Source organism: Aulonocara stuartgranti, assembly GCF_965226115.1.
Source record: "Aulonocara stuartgranti genome assembly, chromosome: 22".
NCBI classification, from domain to species: domain Eukaryota; kingdom Metazoa; phylum Chordata; class Actinopteri; order Cichliformes; family Cichlidae; genus Aulonocara; species Aulonocara stuartgranti.
The window spans coordinates 35,657,684-35,679,483 of record NC_138957.1 but is presented as its reverse complement, the minus strand read 5'-3'; the positions used below and the strand labels follow the sequence as shown (position 1 = coordinate 35,679,483).

Sequence of the window (21,800 nt, the reverse complement as noted above, 5' to 3'; positions counted from 1 at the left end):
AATATTATTCTCAGAAGATGTCTTAAAAGGCACCGACACCAGCAAACACAGAGCAGAGGTCCAGTGGAGGTCGGGACGCCTGTCAATCAAACGGCCTGCGGCAGTTATGCTAAACTGCTTTAAAATTTACTCAATAATAAAAAAGCTTTTTTAAAATCATCCACTATGAAGTTATATTGGAAAGATTATTGAGACACTTTTTGCATCAAGCTGTAAACAAACTTTGCATTTTAACAGAAGAGGCTTTGGGGATGGAGCCGCACCTTCAAGTGGCCATTAGAGGAACTGCACTTTATTTATTTCCTTAATTTTCATTAGTTTCTTTGATACCGTCTTCATCCTGTAGGATAGTACCTTTCTGACTTCCAACACTTACCTTTGCATTCAAACCGGTTCCTAATCAGTCATCGGTAGTTCATATCTGCTGTCCAAGTCCACGCTGGGAAATCAAATGAAGCCGCTGAGAGTTTTCAGCTTCAAATTCGTGTCGGTCTTTACGGACAGTGTGTCCTTCTCTTCCAGCAGGTGAGAGTTCCACAGACGGCGATGTGTTTGATGGATCCGTCGAAGGCGCAGCGTCTGGCGCGGGCAGCCAGCGGTCGTCATCTCTGAAGAGGACAGTCAACCTTTCAGCTGCAAGCGAGGACAACCGAGAGCGCACCAAATCCCTCCCTGCCTACGGTACAACCAGTCACACTTACAATCACTGCATGTTGGTGCTCGATGGATCAGTCAGGAGGATGATCTGCTGTATTCTGTCTCTGCAAAGATGTTTTGAATGCCCAGAGCATCACGAGTAATCTGCAAAACCTCAGGCCACAGCAGCTCGCAGCATCCTCCCTGCTGATTGGGTCTAGTACTGTATGAATAATAATCACATCCTCTTTTTATAAAAACAAGCAAACCTCATAGTAAAGTATACAGACTGTATTCCACAGGCTTGAGGTGGTGTTAGAGTGCATCAGTATGATTATCTTTATCACTCTCTGCAGTGAGGCCTCCATCTCTGTCTGACGCACCTCCGAGTCCAGCTGATGAAGAGGCCGATCTCAAGTCTAACAGCAAATCAGAGGACGAGTCCAGTGATGACACGACATCAGTCTGACACCTGTAAGGTGTTTGCAGTCACCTAAATCCTGCTCGGCCACCTTTAAGGAGGCCGATCCCGTTCATACAGACAAAGACACACGTGTAAATATTTTTCTTTGTACGTGCAGTGGATGCTGCACTTTGTCATGCTGTTATCAGTGGGACTTTCCCGACCTTGGATTAGTCCCAGCTGTCAAAACAACGTGCACATCAAAACAACCCCACCACTGTTTCTGTCCAAAGCTCTAATAGGACCATAAAGAGCAGGAGGATGGGTTTTATCTGTGCCTGCTTAGATGAACATACTCAGCAATAAAAAGCTCACTTAGTCCAAAGCACTGAGGAAAATGAGTCTGACTTGTTGTTTTTGTGCGACTGTAAGACGGTCAAAGTCTAAAAATCTTTCTTTATTATCTTTAAATCAGCAAATTCAAAGCAGCTGGAAAATTCTCAAACTCATTAGAAGAGCAACAAACCAGTCAAAAAATTCTGTTCTGAATTCTCTGTCGCTCCGTTCTGATAGCGAGATAAATCATAAATCAATCTGCACATTGTGACAGTGATGTTTCCTCAAAGACACGCGTGTTTGAGAGCGAGTCCACTCCATGGACTTGCAGCAGAAAAGGAACAAACTGAACTCCGGCCTGGAACATTAAAAGCAGTGACTGGAGGTTGGGGATGCTTTATATAAGCAACGTATTAGCTTGTGCCAAATGTAACAGATGTTGATTTATGTGTAAAAGTGCTAGACTCCAGCTCTAATGTCATAAAGCAGCATTAAATATAAGGTTAATGTCCACGACCAGCCAGCAGGCTGAGATGATTCCAGATGTTCCCAGGATAAAACACAGAGTAGGGACGATTGTTAAACCAGAAACGATGCGGTGTATTTAATTAGAGCACCATCAGATTATCATTATTATTATTTATTTTTATTTTTTAATCAAGATCGAGATGTAACATTTTAGCGACATAAACAGAGCGTCAGAGGAGCAGTGAGACGATGCTGCGTTTATGTCGAGTGGACTGTAAATGCTGCTTTCGTCCACGTTCACTTCCGACTGCAAACCTCCAATTAGAGCCTTCCAGTCACCGCGGAGGGAAATGATACAGACGCCTCATTTCATCCACAGCTTGGCCTTCAGCCCAGTTGAACAGTGGGTTTGAACCCAGAAAAACAGCTGCTACGCTCATTTTACGTGATGTGAACACAGCAAATAAACCTCAGCGGGTGGAGACAGAGCAGCTCGTGCTCCTTTTATTTATTTGCTCAAAGTCAGGCAAAAGTAAGCTAACAAGGAGGATGGTAATATTAAGATTTGAGATGCAAAATTTAAAGCAACAGTTCACCCCAAACTCACGTTTGCATGTTTTCCCCCACCCTGTATTTCTGGATTGTGTCGGCGTGGGTTCCCCGCTTTTTCTTATTTAGTTTTTCTTGATCATGAAGTGCACAGTAGTTCTTGAAGCACCTGAAAATACACCTGGAAACCTCTTTGCTGAAGTCACGCCCCTGTTTCTCATGAAGTCCACAAACTTTGCTGTGAGCAGTTTCATGTGGGAACTATTTTCTTTCTACCAAACTACAACCATCCAACAGTCTGCTCGGGCAAACGAGCACGTACCCATGTTGGGACGTGATTCCTGTTACGGGATGTAAACGCTGACGAGTCCTCTTGAGCAGAGCTGTAATGTTGGCTGTCTGCGTGCTTCTCTGGGCTGGTAGAGCTATGGTAACCGTTCCCATGTGAAGCTGCTCTTTCCACGGCTCGTGGAGGGTTTTTTATAACGAGCCGGTCATGATGTCTGGAAAGACGCATCACTGCTGAGCTATTCAAAGGTACTGTTTGGCCCTTAGAGCACCCCGAGGTGAGTTCACATCTCTGCAGCTGATCTCTCGGAAAGAATAGCACATTTGATTTGGAGGTGAACTGTCCTGTAATATTTAATTGGTTCTATCTAAATGAAAATAAGCAGTGCGTGTATCCGAAACGTCAAACTGCCTTTGGTAAATGTCACCATCTGTTACTCTTCTGCTATCACGAGTCCATAAAGTTCAGTGTTTAAACAAACAAAGTGATTTCTGTTCATCATGTACTGCTGCCCTCACCGATGTATCCTGTAAATATGAGCCGACACTGATTACAGACTAAGAGGGGTTTGTGTCATGTGATTTAAAATCCTTGGTGATGGGTTTCTTTTCTTTTTTATCTGTTTTTATAGATTTGCTGTAAATGTGACAGCGCACGGTCAGATATTTCTGTATTTGAATGTTTATACCAATAAATATTATTTTACTTGTGTCTCTCTCTCGCTCTCTTTACACGCATGTCTGTTGGGCACTCTCGCTCACCCCTCCCTTCATATATACAGACCACCAAGTCTTTATGCTCATTTGGCTGATTTCAGGCGACGCCTGAGCAGATTTTATTTCAGGGGGACAGAGCGTCTTTGTCTCTCTGTGAGGACGTCGGGCACGTTTGTTTCCTGCCTGTAGACTGGTCTAAAGCACCATGGACAGCACACTGGACAGACTGGACGCTGCAGGATTCTTACAGATCTGGCAACATTTTGACATAAATGGTAAGAAGGCGAGCTTTTTAATGGACCTTAAATTACTAATATATATAGATATATGAACGTATTAAAAAGATATCTGGCATACAAACTGTATAATTGATTTGAGTTTGCTACTGCTTCTAAATACAAAGTGCAAAACTTGACGTGATATGAAACCAGTGAGTTGGGACGATCATGTTACAGCAGCTTAACAAACAGACCAATAATTAAATAAAATAATAGCTTAATAATGTACAGTAATCAATAAAATGGAACAGGACACGAAGAAATGCAAAAACTAAACGAATAAATTGTTGTGATTGTGATTTGTAGCTGATGGAAGTGAATGTGTGAGATGATGATGATACGTGTGAACAGTGCAGGGTTTAATCAAGCTGTTGAGACTTTCTTCAGTTCCAGCTTCAACTTTGTGACTTTAAGAGGAAACTCCGTTTTTATCTGAATTATAACAATTAATTTTAAACAAACTACATTGTTTGGAAAGATTGTAACCGTCGCAGTAAATCCTGTTATGATTCCGCTCTCTGAAAACGGCTCGTGCAGAAGAACTGAACCAGTTTAGCTGGAAGAAAGAAGTGAAACTGTATCAGTGTCACATAAGCAGTTCTACTCGAGAGTAAGTGACAGAAAAACCATCATTTTGTTTCTGTCTTAGACGACGGCTACATCGAAGCCAGTGAGCTGGAGGCCTTCTTTAAACACACGTTGCACAAACTCGGGATGAAGGTAAGAGATCCACGTGTGAGAACGGTTAACGATGAGCGAATCGTTTCCTGTTGGCCAAACGAGGTTCTGAACTACAGTTTGTATTTTTTTTTAACATTTGCACTGTAAAAGACACGATTAAAACAACTATGGTAACTTTTTGGTAGCATTTGGATTTTTCTGGGTCAGCTGTCACATTTAAAGGCCTCGAAAACTTCACTGTAACTCCCAGAGGTTAAAAAATAATAAGTAAACAGGACCCAGAAATGCCCAAAACTCATTAGCTGCAGACTGACGTCCATGCTGTTTTCAGAAGGAGGAGATAACTGAGGACAAAATCAGAAGGCTGAAAGAGAAGTTCATGCCTGCGTGTGACATCGGGGCTGACGGACGTCTGCAGATCCAAGAGGTACGAGGTCAGCCTTCGATGTGTTCTGTCAGCAACCAACAAGCATATTCACTCCTGTACAAAAAAGACATACATTACAAAAAAGAAGAAGAAATTAGACTCAACAACAGATTCTTCTGTCACCTTTTCAGCTGGCCACACTGATGCTGCCAGAGGAGGAGAACTTCCTGCTTCTGTTCCGCAGAGAGACGCCGCTGGACAACAGTGTGGAGTTTATGAGGGTGAGGGTCAAAGGTCAACAAATAATGGAGCGATGAGGAATGGAGGAGGAGGGGGAGGATGGGTATTTAATGAGTAACAGTGTGGAAGAGCATTTCACAAATCAGAGATTAATCAATATCAACAGTTTTGTTTCCTTTTGGTATTTATGTGCACATTTCTGAAACACCATGAGTCACAAAATGCTCAGAATTATAATTACATAGATAATGCATGCAAATAAAACAAAATACTAAATGAAACTGTAAAGGCGTTAACCTTTTAATTTAATAGACAATCAATATTCCCTGTCTTATCAATCATTACGAATGACACCGCTCTGCAGCCCCTAATCTCTTTGTAGGGTGAGAGTGTTCAGCTGTTGGCAGCAGTTGGTGAGGTGTGGATAAAGGCACACCTGAGGGAGGCTTATTATGTAATTTAAATTAAAACCTCTTCTTTGTGAAATTCTGGTATTAGTCTCCATATTTATGTTGCAGCTTTTGAGTCGTAACAGAGGAGAACCTGGATTTCTTTCTTTATTTTTAACCATGGACACTTTGGTAAAAACACGTCGGGAAGCTCCACCTTCTCTGGTTTCCTCCTTGGACATTGCTTCAGTTACTTTAAACTTAGTTTCAGCAGGCTTCTCGCTGACACCATCCTCCTCCCGTTCTCTGCTTCACCTCCAGCTAACCATTTTTCCTTAAATAGGAAAATGAGGAAAATTCCTCACCAAGAGAGTTGGAAACCATCGATGGAAAGTTCTGGGCACACCAGGATGATGTTTGCTCACCATCTGCCCTACTGTTCACATTTGGCTTCCTGTGACTTTGCAATCTTCCACAACATTTACGTGAAGTTTCACACACTAGTAGAGATCCACTGTGCATCCACTGAATGATCTAAAAAGTGCAACGTGCTGGAAGAGGTCCAAAGCTGAACAAGGAAAGGACCTTGAAGGGGAGACCTGTAGGTTAGACTGTTGTCGGTGTGGCTCAACCTTCGGCACAAAGACGAACTGTAATTTCATGTTAATGGTTTATTTTTAGGATTATTCCTTTTTTTCTTTTTGCAGATTTGGAGAAACTATGACACAGACAGCAGTGGCTACATCTCAGCTGTTGAACTCAAGGTGACTGTTCAAATCTGAGGAAATATCTTAAAAGCAGACACAGCTTTCGGAGGTGGTGAAATGATTTCAGATCCCCAAAAATCAGCGATTTGCTTATTGTGTGAACCCAGATTAGATCGTTATTGGGGCTTAATTAAAATGAAAAAGCACATTTGGTGGAGTTTCTCTGTGGCAGACGCGTCTTTCTTGTGTCTTTCTTCAGGGGTTTCTTCAAGACTTGTTCCTCCAACATGGGAAGACCATCACCCCCAAAAAATTGGAGGAGTACACTGACACCATGGTAACGGGCAGTGAGGTTGGGATTTGGGGGGCAACAAGTTTGGCTCATCTTCACTCTGACGGGGTTTTTTTTCCCCCTCTAGATGAAAATGTTTGACAAAAACAAAGATGGCAGACTGGATCTCAATGACCTGGCCAGGTACTGTTCGAATTGTTTCACTTTCTGGCACCAACGAGTGTTTTTACACCCTTTTTGCAGCAACGCCTGCAGTACTTTTTCATGGGGGTGACACAGGGGAGGGGGTGAGGATGGGAAATCGTGAGGGACATACTACATGACACACTACAGATGACAAAAACTGTATAAGCAGCACTGAGGGGGCCAGCACATTTTGGGGGGGATGGCCCCTGCCCCCCCTTGGTGGCACCCCTGTCACTTTATCGGTCATTTTCTTTGTTTTGATCGATCGGCCTCTCTGTGTTCTTTTGTTTTTGTGACCTTGCTTGTCACGGTTTTGAGTCTCTTTATGATGTTTTTACATGTTTTTCTATTTTGTTTTCATTTTCTATTGTTCTGCTTTAAAATATTTTCTTTTTTTTGTCCTTGCATCCCGATAGAATCACTCACAAAAGCCTTTGAGGGATTGAAAATATTTATTGGATTCTATCATATTTCTATTTGACAAAAATCTGTTTCTTTTCTCCAGAATTTTGGCCTTAAAAGAAAATTTCCTGCTGAAGTTTAAGATGGATGTAAGTGTGAAGATGCTGACTTGTAGTGTAAAGTGGATAAACTGCACCTAACAACAAAGCCACTGTGACTGAATCATATTTAACCTTCCATACTCAGTTTGGATGTTCATTTATTCATATTCAGTGCAACATTCTGCTCTCAGGCTTGCAGTCAGGAAGACAGAAAGAGGGACTTTGAGAAGATATTCGCTCACTATGATGTTGTAAGTGGAATTTTGCCCACTTTAATAATCATCTCTTTCTCATTGGGCTTGAATTCTTTTGTTGTTTTGTAAATAGTACAACCAGAGAGCAGGACTGGTTCACGCAAAGCACATTTTTCATGTAGCTTTAAAAATGTGAATAGAGAAAGAAAACCTTTGAAGTTCTGACACGCAGTTATTCTTGATGATAAAATAATATTATGCCACGTGTGTGTAGAGTAAGACGGGTGCACTGGAGGGCCCTGAGGTGGATGGATTTGTCAAAGATATGATGGAGCTGGTGAAGGTATAACTCTTACTCTTACGATCCCGACAGCAGTGTTTTTGTTTAGTGCTGTTTAAATGTTTCTGTTGTATGATTTTTGATATCACTCACAAAAATGCAGTTATTCTGTAACATTAAAAAAACCCTTACAGAGTAGGGTTGGTACTTTCTTTAAATAAACCTTTCTTTGTTTTAATAACCTGTAGAGACTTTTATTTGAAGCATTTAAATCCACTAAGACTTTCACAGCTATAAATTCTTTCTGCAGCCCAGCATCAGTGGGACAGACCTGGATAAGTTCAGGAAAGCCCTGATGGGTCACTGTGACATCAATGGAGACGGAAAGATCCAAAAGAATGAGCTGGCTCTCTGCCTCGGCCTTAAGCTCAGCTAACTGACCCTGGAAACATTCAAAGAAGTGTATATCCTTCCTTCCTCTGCTGATCTCTTTTACTTGCCGTCTTCTTTGTATCCTGCTGATTGTCTTAACTCGTCCCTTTTCTTTCTTCACCTGTGGTTTCTCGTCTGATCCCAGTTTTTGCAGGCATGTTGATAAATGGTGTTGTGTTTTTATTAACTGGGTCATATTTCCATAACTGTAAATATCTTTCTTTATTTGAAAATATTTTGCATTAAATGTGGATCTTGCCATAATGACATTACTCTACTGTAGATAAGTAAAACATATCTATCTGCTTTGAATTATTATAATGTTGCTTTTTCCAACGCATGCTGATTCTGCGTAATGTGACTAAATCACTGTTTGCATGACATTACTGTGAAAGTAGCAAAGATAGAAGAGATTTAATAAAAATGATTTACGTTTTGTCAGTAGTGTCTTTCTGAACATAAACCACAGGAGTCACAGACGACCGGCAGGACTCCTGAAGTCTTTTTACTGAAAAACATCAATCTGGCAACAAGGACCACCTTAGATTATTAAATATCACATAACAGGAAACAGTCCTGTTTATTACTTTGAAAATATACCTTTCATATGCTGTCCCTCCAAACTGATGCTCTAGATTTAAGTTTATATTAAAGCCTTCTATCCTGAAACTAATCAGAGGATGTGCCTCTTACGCTGAGTTAGTATAAAGTCTTAGAGGCCTGTACTGTGAAACAATTTTAAAAACTTCTACATACCCAGGACATCTTTTCTCCTATTATATTTGGCTTCATTTACCCTAACAAATCTCCACATCTACCAGAACTTGTTCACATAAAATGAGCTCAGTGAACCATGATGCCGTGTTGTGTCTGCTTTACCCCAGACAGGTTTAAGGTTTATTTGTTTATAATAAATCTCTCTGCACCCATCAGAAACTGAATAAGAAAGAAGAACATGTGCAAGAAGGCTGTAGCTGTTGCAGTAAACAGTGTGTTAAGTGGATGAGTTGTACAGGGAGCCACAGGCAGGAAAGATTTCCTGTGTCGTTCAGTGGTGCTTTTCGGTAATCTCAGTCTCTCACTGAACGAGCTCCTGTGACTGACCAGCATGTCATGGAGTGGGTGGGAAGAATTATCCAACATTGTCTTTATCTTGGACAGCATCCACCTCTCCGACACCACCTTAGGAGAGTCCTGCTCCATTCCTACAACATTACTGGCCTTGCGGATCAGTTTTTTGAGTCCCCCAGCATGCAACAGCATAGAGGATCGCACTGGCCACCACAGACTCATAGAAAATCCTCAGCATTTTCTGGCAGATGTTGAAGGACCTCAGTCGCCTCAAAAAATAGAGACGACTCTGGCCCTTCCTGTAAAGTGCTGTGGTGTTTTTAGCCCAGTCCAGTTTATTGTCAATGTGTACTCCAAGGTATTTATAGTCCTCCACAATGTCAACACTGACCCCCTGGATTGAAACAGGGGTCAAGTGTTTCCTGGTCTTCCTGAAGTCCACGATCAGTTCCTTGGTCTTTGCCACGTTGAGCTGCAGATGATTCTGCTCACACCACGTGACAAAGGAGTCGACCACAGCCCGGTACTCTGTCTCATCATCCCTGCTGATGCATCCAACCACCGCAGAGTCATCAGAAAACTTCTGAAGATGGAGGTCTCTGTGCAGTGGCTGAAGTCTGTGGTGTAGAGGGTGAAGAGGAAGGGGGAGAGGACAGTCCCCTGTGGTGCCCCTGTGTTGCTGATCACCTTGTCAGACACACACTGTGGGAGACGTACATATTGTGGTCTTCCTGTCAGGTAATCAACAATCCAGGACACCAGAGAAGCATCCACCTGCATCGCTGCTAACTTATCACCCAGGAGGGTCGGCCTGATGGTGTTGAAAGCACTGGAAAAGTCAAAAAACATGACCCTCACAGTGCTCGCCGGCTGGTCCAGGATGAGCCTTTCCAGGGTCTTCATGATGTGGGAGGTCAGTGCGACAGGTCTGTAATCCTGAGGTCACTGGGACGTGGCGTCTTTGGTGCAGGGATGAGGCATGATGTCTTCCACAGCACCGGGACCCTCAGACTCAGACTCAGCATGAACACTTGATGGAAGACTCCACAAAGCTGGGGGGCACAGGCCTTGAGGACGTGGGGACTCACTCCGTCTGGTCCAGCAGACTTGCCTGAGTGGAGTCTCCTTTCAAATGTGAACCTGCAGAAAACTCCTTCCTATCTACATTTTATTGGTAAGACTAAACAAAAATATAATGCTAACAACATTTCTACAACCATGTAGTGGGAAAAAGGGACAGCATGTGGTTTTTTATGATAAAATATCATAAAGCCTCTAGAAACCAAAGTCTTGAATTTTCATCACTAGGTTTATTTTAGTATATTTCATAATTTAACACCCATTTTAAGATAATAGACCAATAAGGAATGGGGTACCTTGGTGTGAAGACATGTCAGTTTAAAGTCATTATGCACCACAAATTTGAATGTAAACTCTATTGGATTTAGGTGGCATCCAAAAACTCGTGGTTGGGTGTCTCAACAATTAGACACAGGGGCTAAAGTTCTGTCATCACTTTGGTCAGCTGATCCTGTAAGTAGTCTACAAACTACGCTGGCTAATTAGTTTAATTCCAAACAGCTGCTGAGGTGGATGGAAGGGCCTCTGCTAATCTCTCCCGCCTGATTCAAATTAGTGCTATATGATTGGTTCTCAACCTGTTGTTTGTTTGCAAGCAACAGTGCGTGCTCTGCAGGCTGCTGGGTTGTGCTTTCTGAAAGATGGCCTCTGGACCTTGTGTGAGGTAAACTTGTTTTGTTCCATTTTAGCAAATCTGTTGATATGCTGACTTTGTTTAACACACATTGTATTTCCAGGGTGTTGTTGCTCTCACTGTTGGCCTTCAGCAAGCATGCTGAGGGTGAGTATTGATGTGTGCAAACTACATTATGCAATCACTAACCTGTTAGAGCACTGTCGATTTAATTTTCTCTTTGCAGCTCTTACTTACAGGAGGAGCTACTCCAGTGTCATTAAGCCTTATTTTGGGAAACCTGAGGATTTTCCACACAATCAGTATCTTGTCTCCAGACATAAGAGCTATGCACAACCCCGAAGCTCTCTGGGTGTTTATGGGCCTGAAAATGGGTCACCTGAGAGTTCTTACCCCACTGCTGCAGGTCTGCCTGGTGGTGCTGGTGCTTCCTCTGGTAGGCCATTAAATGGTTACCTTCAACAAGAAAGCATGTCTAGCTACAGATCTGGCTCATCACAACCCCACAAACCATCATATTACCAGGGTGATACTGATGGTGCCCTCCAGTCCAAGGATGCCATGTGGGGTTTGGCACCATCCCAGAAAAGAAACTGGATTGACGCAGGAATCGTCTCAAGTTATCCAATTGAGATGCGTTCTGTGCCCCAGCGGCCAAGTAATGAGCACCAGACCCAGCCACACGACAAGCAAGAACAGTTTAGCGATGAGTCCAGTATGTTTCAGTCTCGGCCCCAGCCTCGCCCGCTGCCCCAGCAGCCACGCTACGAGGCCAGCAAGCCCCAGGCCCGGCCTTTCCCCCAGCAGCCACGCTACGAGGCCAGCAAGCCCCAGGCCCAGCCTTGGCCTTTCCCCCAGCAGCCACGCTACGAGGCCAGCAAGCTCCATGCCCAGGTACAACCCGAGCGTGAACAGTTGGGCGACGAGTCCAGTAAGTTTCAGCCTCGGTCTTTCCCCCAGCAGCCACGCTACGAGGCCAGCAAGCCCCAGGCCCAGCCTCGGCCAACGCCCCAGCAGCCACGCTACGAGGCCAGCAAGCCCCAGGCCCAGCCTCGGCCAACGCCCCAGCAGCCACGCTACGAGGCCAGCAAGCCCCAGGCCCAGCCTCGGCCTTTCCCCCAGCAGCCACGCTACGAGGCCAGCAAGCCCCAGGCCCAGCCTCGGCCTTTCCCCCAGCAGCCACGCTACGAGGCCAGCAAGCCCCAGGCCCAGCCTCGGCCTTTCCCCCAGCAGCCACGCTACGAGGCCAGCAAGCCCCAGGCCCAGCCTCGGCCTTTCCCCCAGCAGCCACGCTACGAGGCCAGCAAGCCCCAGGCCCAGCCTCGGCCTTTCCCCCAGCAGCCACGCTACGAGGCCAGCAAGCTCCATGTCCAGGTACAACCCGAGCGTGAACAGTTGGGCGACGAGTCCAGTAAGTTTCAGCCTCGGCCTTTCCCCCAGCAGCCACGCTACGAGGCCAGCAAGCCCCAGGCCCAGCCTCGGCCAACGCCCCAGCAGCCACGCTACGAGGCCAGCAAGCCCCAGGCCCAGCCTCGGCCTTTCCCCCAGCAGCCACACTACGAAGTCAGCAAGCTCCAGGGCAGTGAAGCCAACTCTCCAAGTGGAGGTGTGCTGCAAACCAAATCTGGCATGTGGGACTTGGCTGACCCAAGAAGTTTCAGACCCATTCCAGTTTCATTAAGAAATCTCTACAGGTGGCCACAGCAACAGGCACCCATCTACAACAGATGTTAGCAATAGGTATTTCTGAATGGTTGTCTTTTATTTGTTTTGTTTCTAAGAAGCTATAAAAACTCCATTTATTTTTCTCTCCTCAGGTTCTGGCCTCACCTGCAGTTCGTTCTGGCATGGCATCAGATTTGCTGAAATTAATAAAGTGCACAGAGCTGCAGTCCCTGGCTATTGTTAAAACCTCCTGTTTGTTCAGTTTTATGCATGCTCTCATGATAAACTGAGCTGCTCAGTAGATCTAGGTTTGTACTGTTGCTACCATAATGTTGCAGTATACAAACTGATGCACAAAAGGCACTTTTATTTCCCCCCTGAAATAGTTAAACATAAAATTCCTCTCAGGCCTTAAGCCCCAAAGATTGTAATTATCTTACAGTTGTGTAGCTTAGCAAAGCAAACCTGCTTAGCTTTAATGTTTCACCAAGTGTTCAGGGTTCACAACCACAATTTTCACTTCAAGAACAAGGGGTGGAAACATGGCAGTTTAATGCCTTCTATCAATGGCAAAAATTACAGTCCAACCAGATGCTAAACGGAAAATGGTGGTAGTCTGCCAAGCAGGTGGTCACTATTAGGGATTAGCATAAACTAAGGCAATTCAAAGCACAAGCAGCGATTATAGCTTTGAAAGGTGTGGGTGTCTTGTTTTTGGGGCCCAGTTGTGAACTTTGATCATTCCTTCACCGTCAGTATCAGGTGTTGTCTTTTTGTGCCTTAAAAGTAAACTGTATTAACAGACTCGGATTAAAGTGTTTTTATTCTGTAGAGAATATTCACTATTGCTTTGTCTTTGGACAAAAAGTCTTGAGTATTAATATACATATCTCATAGATGTATCATCAAATGCTACTTTCTTGTCTTTTCACTTTTCTGCTGCTTCTTGCTCAAACAGCGTCCCACCCCTCCTCCTCTGATAGCTGTTATTAGCTTAGTCATCTCCAGTTTGGGGAGATAATGACAGTGCTGTTTTTTTGGACACTGACTTCCTGTGTGTGTGGTGTTTCTCCCTGTCATTAAGCAGCAAGTCTGTGTGGTCAAAATGACACAGCTTTGACTGCAGGAGACGCTTCACCATCCGATCCCAGCTCCAATGAACTCACTGTTGGTTTTCCATTTTCAGCTTTCGTAGTGTCTGTTGCTTGTTTGGGGGGTTTTACCATCCTTTCCTTTACTCATAGATAGATAGAGATATCATTTATTGTAAAACTTTTTATAGATATTTTGTAGCACACCGTTTACAGTACAGTGTTGTGGGCTTTGCTTTACATTCAATCAAAATGCACTTTAGTCAAAAGTGCATTGCAGTTCATCTGCAGTAACATATATTTGTTTTATGGATCTTTTACTCCCTCATTTATTTAAACAGTGTCAAATTGTAACAACAACCACTTCAAGGCGCTTTATATAGTAAGGTAGACCCTATAATACATACAGAGAAAAACCCAACAATTATGAGCCCCTATGAACAAGCACTTTGATGACAGTGGGAAGGAAAAACTCCCTTTTAACAGGAAGAAACCTCCAGTCAGAAACTGCATGAAAGGCTACGGTTTGCAAGGCAGATGCAGCTGCTTAAATCAAACTCTATTGAACAAAGTGTTTCAAAGATGATTAAAAAGCTAATAAAAGAAATGACATACTTCAATAACTGACATATAATTAACAACACAAATCAAATAAATTAATTACAAATTTGAATGAGTAAAACATTACAAAAAATTAATTGATAACAGTTAGAAAATAAAATAAGCTATAAAGAAAGATAACTTTAGATAAAATAGATTAAAAGGAGTACACCATGTACAAAGTGTGTATGAGTCCTGATCAGTGAATAAAATAACATAATCCAATGGTAAAGACTAGAAAACAGCCATCCCTGTGGTTTAAAGAAAACAAAATAAACTGGAAATAAGTTTGAATATTAGTCCAAACAGAATTTCTATAATGATCGATTCTTTCGATAGCAGATATTTATGTTTGTTAAGGTTCAAAAATTGAGGAAGGAGAGTACAAACCACCATGGTCCAGAAGCTCTTGGTCAAACAATGATTTTAATACACACGTGGGAAGATCGCTACAGACAGCAATTGATCTTCGACTTCCTCAAAGCATACACAGATTTTTATAGCATCAGGGTTTGATTTACTGACGCCCCTTCATGCGTCACAGACAGGATATATACACATACGTCAATATCAAAACCACAACGACTTTTGACACAATTTAAAAGAACAATTGTCTTCTATCTTCATAACAGGTACTTCCTGTCACTGCCGGATGCTCGCTTGTCATCTTGACACCTCAGCAGCAGTTTGGCGACAAACTGCTTTTTGCAACCCCAGCAAAACATAATTAAACTTTCATCTATAAATGATTCTCTCTAACTGAGTGTGTGTGTCTGTGTCTGTGTGCTAACCACAATTGCACCCTGTTTCACCTCGCTGACTAGCTCCTGACCTCTAACCAGACAGAGAGACAGAAACCACTCTCGTATGTGTAATAATCGAACTGAAACTATGGATATATCATCTACTTAAAATAAATGTTTTAATCAAGAACCTCTACTAAAAGCTTAATAAAAGAATATAAACGTATAACAGAATCTTTTGAATAACCTAGACTTTGCTTTCACTTCTGCAAACTCTCTGCAACTTCCTGTCAGCCTGCAACTTAGTCTTTCTGAAAGACACACACTGTTTAAACCTCTGAATGCAATATAAACTACAGATTATATTCTTAATGCAATGGTACTGTTGATAATTATTTAACAATAGCAGTAAAATAATTTCCCTGCTCCACATATTCTAGAATCAGTTCTTGTACTTAAGTATAGATATTTTAGTAATTTGAGGTAAATTTGTAGTTTATCATTAACAAGAACAGTAACTATATTACTGGAATTGTCTAAATGACGGTAGGAACTACAACAGTCTGTTGCAGGGCAAACACAGAGAGAGAGAGAACCACTCACACTCACATTCACCCCTATGAGCAGCTTAGAATCACCAACTAACCCGACCCCACTCACTTCACGTTTTTCGACTGTGGGAGGAAGCCGGAGTATCCTGAGAGAACCCACACCAACATACCAACTCCGTGCAGAAAGGCCCTGGCCTGGATGAAATTCTAACCACCACACTAATGTTCAAATACCATTAAGAGCACTGCACACTGTGAGGCAACAGTGCTACTGCACCACCTGAATATCTAATCCAATAGTATTTTTTAACATCTGTTAGTTTCTTACTATTTCTTACTTTTTTCTTGAAGTTTCTTGAAGTTTGCAGCAGAATAGCTGTTTCCTCTGTTGGAAGAGGCGGCCATCTTGGAAAATGCTATCGCGTTAAAATTCTAGTGACTGACAGGATTTTTCAAATTAACGGCTCCAGAGAGACAAAGACACAAGATTGTAACAATTCTCTACTTCTCTAGTTGTGTAGTGTGTTCTCTCATAGAGTCCTCAGAGGTTAAAGAATATAAAACAGCTCACAGTAAGATGTAAAGACCAAACATGACTAAACATGACCCGTTATGGGTGGGTGGAGGTGAATGCTCTGTTCTTTCTGCTTCAGTATCTTGTCTTGATAGTTCAAACTACAGAAAACAGAATGCTCTTACAATCATCTCTACCAAGAGGTGATTGTAATGTTTGTTATGTGGTTACATGTAAGTGGATAATGTAATCCACTGTGTGTTGTTGCTTTTTCTCATACTGTTTTCTGCCAAAGCTTCACTGACTACATTTGACCATTAGATGTCCTCCAACCTCCATGAACACCAGAAGTCAGACGTCAGGGTGACGTTTACGGTGACACAGACAAAATAAATCACTGCACAAGACTTCAACTGACCAAACTTCCTTTGGTGTCCGGCTCATTTAAATTGTAGCAAACTTTAAAAATAAACTCATTTATGAACTTCACTTTGACAGTAATTTATACTTTTTTTATTATATTTTTATTGAAAAAAAAGGACTTGTTACAATAAAGTGCATTGATATTATTTAGTCGGAAAAAAAAGACTTTTTTTTGTCCTTTTGTTTTACATTCAGGTAACAAAAAGTGATCTCGGTGCTTGACAGTGTTTACATAATCCAGCACGTTTAACTTATTTACATAAAGTACATTAGGTATAAATTATGAAGTAGATGGTCGACCTGACATTGTACAGTACATGGGAGATACACCAATTCAGAGCTGGTCTTATATTTCAAAAACCACCTTAAACCAATCAAGTGTTGGTGGAGTTGGATTTGACACTTTCTGGTTATTAATTTTTTGCTGGCTGCTAATAGCTCTTGTAAGAGCTTTGTGTCCCCTCCCCGGACCGAGCCAGCAACCAGGCCCAAGTACAAATTTACAAAATTAATATCAAATTTTATCTTAAAAACCTCACACAGAGTCTCATGAATTCCCAGCCAGTAATTATTTAAGTTAGGGCAGTCCCAAAAGATATGGGAATGATGTGCCTCTTCTGATCCACATCTTCTCCAGCATTCTGCTGTCCCATTTTTATATTTAGTTTGATGAGGGCTTTAGAAAAATCTAATAATGTTCTTCCAGCAGTGGTCTCTCCAATTAATGAACTTGTTGAGTACCAATGAAAATTACAAATCCTCTCCCAGTTCTCGTTTGTTTACCCATCCTTGATTCCAATTCCCATTTAATCTTAATATTTTGAGTAGTATCCTTCCTGGGCTGAAGAAGCACATCATATAGTTTGGAGATTGCCTTTCTCAGAGAACCAACACATGCTCATTTAACTATCTTAAACATTTCTGACTCAACCGAGTTTGGGTTTGGGATATTGCAATGTTTGTTAAAATAATCCCGCGTTTGAAGGAACCTACTTGTCTTAGGCCAGTTCTTGTTTGTAAAGACTGAAAACTCTGTAGTGTCCCTTTATGTGTGAAGGGATGGAGTGTTGTTAGTCCACTCTCTATCCAGGACTGAAATCTGGTAAATAAATGATTCTGTTTAATAAATTATGCTCATGCTTCAACATTAATATCTTTTATGAAAAATGTGGGTTCACTGTGAATTTTCATTATTGCATTTTCTTTAATCTCCTTTTTGGCTGCTCTCGTTACTGTGAACATACACATGCACTTATATTAATGCACATGTAAATGAATGTATGACGTGTATATATGAGTGTGTGGAACAATATGCAAACCAGGTTCACAGATGAAAACACTGAAACACACCTCACCTCACAGACTGAGCGTCAGACTGGTTCATGAGAAAAGAAAAGATGAAGATTCATCTTTGTGATTTTGTTTCCTGTAGATCCACGAAACACTCACTAGGGGGCGGTATAATTTTAAATATCTGTCCTACTCACGTTTCTATTTCTTTAAATCACGAGCTCGTAATGAAATGAAACTTTACTGAGACTTTTATTGTTCAAGAACTCAGCTCAGTAGGTTATTATTTTGTGTGGCTGCATTTAGAAGTTTTGCATGAATGACAACTTCACTTGCAGACTGACAATAACCCAAATAAATATTTTAATGACTAATTCTTTTAAACATCCTGTTTTTACTCGTCTAGTTCTAGCAAACAAACCACAATTTACCTTCTTTAGATTTAAATGCTGGAAACAAAACATTTGTTTTACTGATATTATTTTTCTTTTACATGTTTGAACAGAACAGATTTTTCTGTAATGTTAAATACGGTCATTTTTCATATATTATTCCACTTAACAATAATTTAACTCTTTTGTAATCTGTAAAAAAAAAAGACTAAGTATCAATATGAAATAATTTAGACTGTTTGTTCTTTGTCAGAGAGCCATGCCTTTCTGTGACATTTCTTTTGCACATTTTATCTAATAAAATATTAATATCGCAGGCCTCGGCGTGTCTTTTGTTTAGAATGGCTTTGGTTGTCATACTTGAGCAGTTATTTGGGTCCTTTGTGTTTCTGTGTCACTAGCTTTATATTGTGCAGTCATTTCCCAGCGCTATCACAAAGACAACACCCTCATCTTTCCATTAAGAAAAAACCTTCCTGTGCTGAAGGCGGGGCCACGGGAACGCGCGTCCACGACCTTCCAAGCGCGCTCCCGGGCCGTATCTCCTTCAGCTGTGTCAGAGGAGCAGGTTGGTGTGTGAGGTTGAGCTTCCCCGCTCTGGCGCGTCTCTGCTCCTCCGGCTGAAATGGGATTTGTGCGTTCCGAGTGGACACCGACCGGCTCCTGCGCTCCTGCTTCTGTCCGCCTTCTAGTCTCCTTCAGCCGGGGAAACCCTGCAGCGCAAGTGTGAGCGCTTACATCCGCACCGAACAGCGTCTCTCTCCCTCCCTGTGAAGCCCGTTTGTTTCCCGACGCTTCATTTATGGACTAAAGAAGCTCCGAGTGAGCGTGTTTGTAATTTCCGTTCACACAGCTGAAGATGGAGACGATGATGGAGAGGGAGTGCAGCGCGCTGGGGGGGCTTTTCCAGACTGTCATTGGAGACATGAAGGTAACGCGAAAAAGACGCGATTGTTCCACCTGATCCTGGTGGTTAACATCTGTGTTACACACATCTGATGTTTAAGGCAGGGCGGCTGCTGCAGAGGCTTCTGATCTGCAGACCCTGTTGCACAAAACCAGAGAAAAGCGTTCCGCCTGTGCTGGAGATTTTAGCGACATCATTAATTTTCTAATTAGCCCGAAGTGGGAGGTGAGCGCAGTCTGCTGGTTCTTAATGTTCAGCATCTGATCGCCTGCAGCTTTCTCCAGCAAATGACTGTAGCATGTAAACCAAGCTTCATCCCGGTAACCAAACACAGCTGCAGGCTACTAATGCATCGGAGGGATGAATGACACTGTTGCAGTGACACTGCAGGAGATAAACACACAATGAAGTGCAAAATGCTCGGTGTCCTCCCCGAGCTTCACAGAAAAAATCACACTCCCGGGGTTTTGATTGCCACAGGGGTGCGACTGCTGGGATGGGCTGCTTTAACAAAACAAACAAACAAACAAAAAACATTTCAGATATATTTCTAAATCAATCTCGTCTGTAAGAGCTGCCAGAATTGTTGTGCCAGATAAAACATTTCAGTCTCAGGCATGAAATAGTGACAGAGCTCGATTTGTTGGAAATTCAACAGCTTTGCTCAAACCTTTTAAAAATGGCTGCTTTCATTTGTTCCAGCTTTTAAAATGTGAACATTTCTGCTTGTCTTTGTTCTAATTGTTGCTTTTAACTGGGTATTTATGGCTGAATTTTCCACCTTTCTGTGTCAAACACGTCATTGATTAATTGAGGAAATAAATGGCAGCTTAATGACAGTGAACTGAGTCATTAGCTGCATTTCCCTGAGCAAGAACACAATCAGTTATGGAGACCCGATGGCTGTAACTGGGGTGTTCTGTTGTAACGTTCGTGGGGCTTTAGTGTTTGCATGTCCACCAAACTGACCCATATTTAATTTGAATGGCAGGTTGTAACTGGCAGACACCCATCAATTGCCATACACATGTAGCACATACACTGTAGGAAAGACGCAAGCTACTCATGAGCAAATGGCAACGCAATCAGACAGCAACAAGCCATAATGACCAACACTAATATGAGCTGCCATATGTTAGCCAGAGGACAGAAGTAAATTAATAGCAGCACTTTGTGTAATAATCAGTATATGCAGATGAGAAGTGGTTAATTGTAGATGAACTCTGGTGACAAACCAGTAAAATAGCAGAAGTACGTTACAGAGAACTGACTTCCCATCAGCCCCTCCATCCTGGGTCCTGCTGCGCCAGGCTGGCTGTGGTTCAGGATTTATGAGTTTTATTGAGTCAGATTATCTCTTTGAGAAAAAGATCTGTTTTCCAAAATAGACCTGAAGACATGAAGCATTCAAATTCAAATTCAAATTTTTATTTGTCACGTACACAGTCATACACAGTACGATATGTAGTGAAATGCTTGGACAACTGCTCGTGACCTAAAGAAAACAAAAAAAGGAAAGGCTATGAATAAGATAGGAAATAAATATGAAAAATTAAAAAGGGTAAATTTAACTAGGAAGGAATAAAATATAAATTAAGGTTAAAAATGAAATAACTGTACAACACAGATTAGAATGAAGGGTAAATTTAACTGGGAGAATAAGATAAAGATAAATATATAAATTAAAGTTGAAAATAAAATAACTGTACAACAAAATACACAATATAGAACTATATAAGAATGTATGAAGAAATCTAAATATAAATAAATATATACACAATAACAGCAGCTGTACAAGTATTAACTGGAAATGAAGAATATAGTGACCAGTGTTGTGCAAAACCAAAGTCCAGAAAGTCCAGTGTGTGTGTAAGAACCATATGTGTGGGTCAGTACTGTGTGGTGGTGTGATTGAGAGACCGTATCGCCTGCGGGAAGAAGCTCCTCCTCAGTCTCTCTGTGTTGGTCTTCAGGGAGCGGAATCGCTTTCCTGACCTCAGCAGAGAGAACAGTCTGTTGTTGGGATGGCTGAGGTCCTTCACCATCTTCCTGGCCTTGGTCCAGCACCGCCTGCTGTAGATTGAGTGCAGGTCAGGGAGCTCGGAGCGGATGGTGCGCTCAGCTGACCGCACAACCCTCTGTAGAGCTCGTCTGTCCTGCATGGTGCTGTTCCCGAACCAGGTTAAGATGTTTCCCGCCAGGATGCTCTCTATGGTGCACGAGTAAAAGTTCCTGAGCACCTTGGAGGGCAGTTGGAAGTCTCTCAAGCGTCTGAGGTGGTAGAGACGCTGTCGGGCCTTTTTCACCACGGTGTTGATGTGACAGGACCATGACAGGTCCTGCGTGATGTGAACTCCGAGGTATTTGAAGCTGTCCACTCTCTCCACTGGGCACTCGTTGATGACGGGGGTCTGGTAGTTCCTCTCCTGCTTAGTGCTGAAGTCCACTATCAGCTCCTTTGTCTTTTCTGATAAACACACGGTGAGCGTGAGGACACGGCACAGCTAAGACCAGATATTAACAAAATGAGTTTTATTAACAAAGCCAGTTATGAGTCCAGCTAATATCTTCAGTCTGTTTTCATTCTATAGTTTGATGCTTATCTGAATTGGATGTTGAATATGGAGCTCCTGATGAGTCAAACTGTGTATTATTTTGTAAAAGTCAGCATCACTGTCTTTGGGTAAAGTAACAACAGGACAGTCAGAGGTAGAGTAAACAAACAAAGCCACAGATCTCAGTCTTTTCTACATTTAAAGGAACAGTTTATTTAAGAACTGAGGCATTTTTTTTGTAACCTTTGACAACACTCAGTAAATATTTGGCAACTTAGAAGACCTCCTGCTGTTATTTAGAAAGCCAAAGCTTAGGATTTCAGCTGCTTGGAGTCCTT

The 21,800-nt window shown here is 42.2% G+C and overlaps 4 protein-coding genes across 10 annotated transcripts in view; all 4 read left to right on the top strand.

The window, feature by feature from the left end:
- The window catches only part of carmil1 (capping protein regulator and myosin 1 linker 1), a 31,750-nt gene extending 28,358 nt beyond the window's left edge, over nt 1–3,392 (top strand). Inside the window, exons 37-38 of one of the 2 annotated variants that reach the window (XM_082522544.1) lie at nt 526–681; nt 993–3,392. In XM_082522544.1, the coding sequence (XP_082378670.1) occupies nt 526–681; nt 993–1,105 (269 nt within the window). In that variant the 3' untranslated portion in view covers nt 1,106–3,392. Of the gene's footprint in view, nt 1–522; nt 682–992 lie in introns of both variants that reach the window. The other variant, XM_082522543.1, reaches the window with a different exon arrangement.
- A 64-nt stretch (nt 3,393–3,456) lies between these two features.
- LOC309699529 (secretagogin-like) lies at nt 3,457–8,350 on the top strand. The gene is made up of 11 exons (XM_082522611.1): nt 3,457–3,672; nt 4,325–4,395; nt 4,688–4,783; nt 4,915–5,004; nt 6,060–6,116; nt 6,319–6,396; nt 6,479–6,534; nt 7,043–7,088; nt 7,232–7,291; nt 7,509–7,577; nt 7,825–8,350. Exons 1-11 carry the CDS (start codon nt 3,603–3,605, stop codon nt 7,948–7,950), a joined length of 819 nt encoding a protein of 272 aa, XP_082378737.1. The 5' UTR covers nt 3,457–3,602; the 3' UTR covers nt 7,951–8,350.
- Nucleotides 8,351–10,619: 2,269 nt separating this feature from the next.
- Nucleotides 10,620–13,230, top strand: LOC309699650 (uncharacterized protein). Of its 4 annotated transcripts, none has more exons than XM_082522766.1 (5): nt 10,621–10,761; nt 10,835–10,878; nt 10,958–11,625; nt 11,674–12,471; nt 12,549–13,230. In XM_082522766.1, exons 1-4 carry the CDS (start codon nt 10,739–10,741, stop codon nt 12,463–12,465), a joined length of 1,527 nt encoding a protein of 508 aa, XP_082378892.1. In that variant the 5' UTR covers nt 10,621–10,738; the 3' UTR covers nt 12,466–12,471; nt 12,549–13,230. The 4 variants fall into 4 exon arrangements, with proteins under 4 accessions (XP_082378891.1, XP_082378892.1, XP_082378894.1 ...); XM_082522768.1 differs by having other exon boundaries at nt 10,958–12,099; nt 12,154–12,471; nt 12,549–13,229; XM_082522767.1 differs by having other exon boundaries at nt 10,958–12,105; nt 12,154–12,471; nt 12,549–13,229.
- Nucleotides 13,231–18,509: 5,279 nt separating this feature from the next.
- The window catches only part of LOC309699508 (protein MTSS 1-like), a 70,281-nt gene continuing 66,990 nt past the window's right edge, over nt 18,510–21,800 (top strand). For all 3 annotated transcript variants that reach the window (XM_082522559.1, XM_082522558.1, XM_082522557.1), the window contains exon 1: nt 18,510–18,931. In XM_082522559.1, coding sequence (XP_082378685.1) covers nt 18,860–18,931 — 72 coding nt within the window. In that variant the 5' untranslated portion in view covers nt 18,510–18,859. The remainder of the gene's footprint in view (nt 18,932–21,800) is intronic.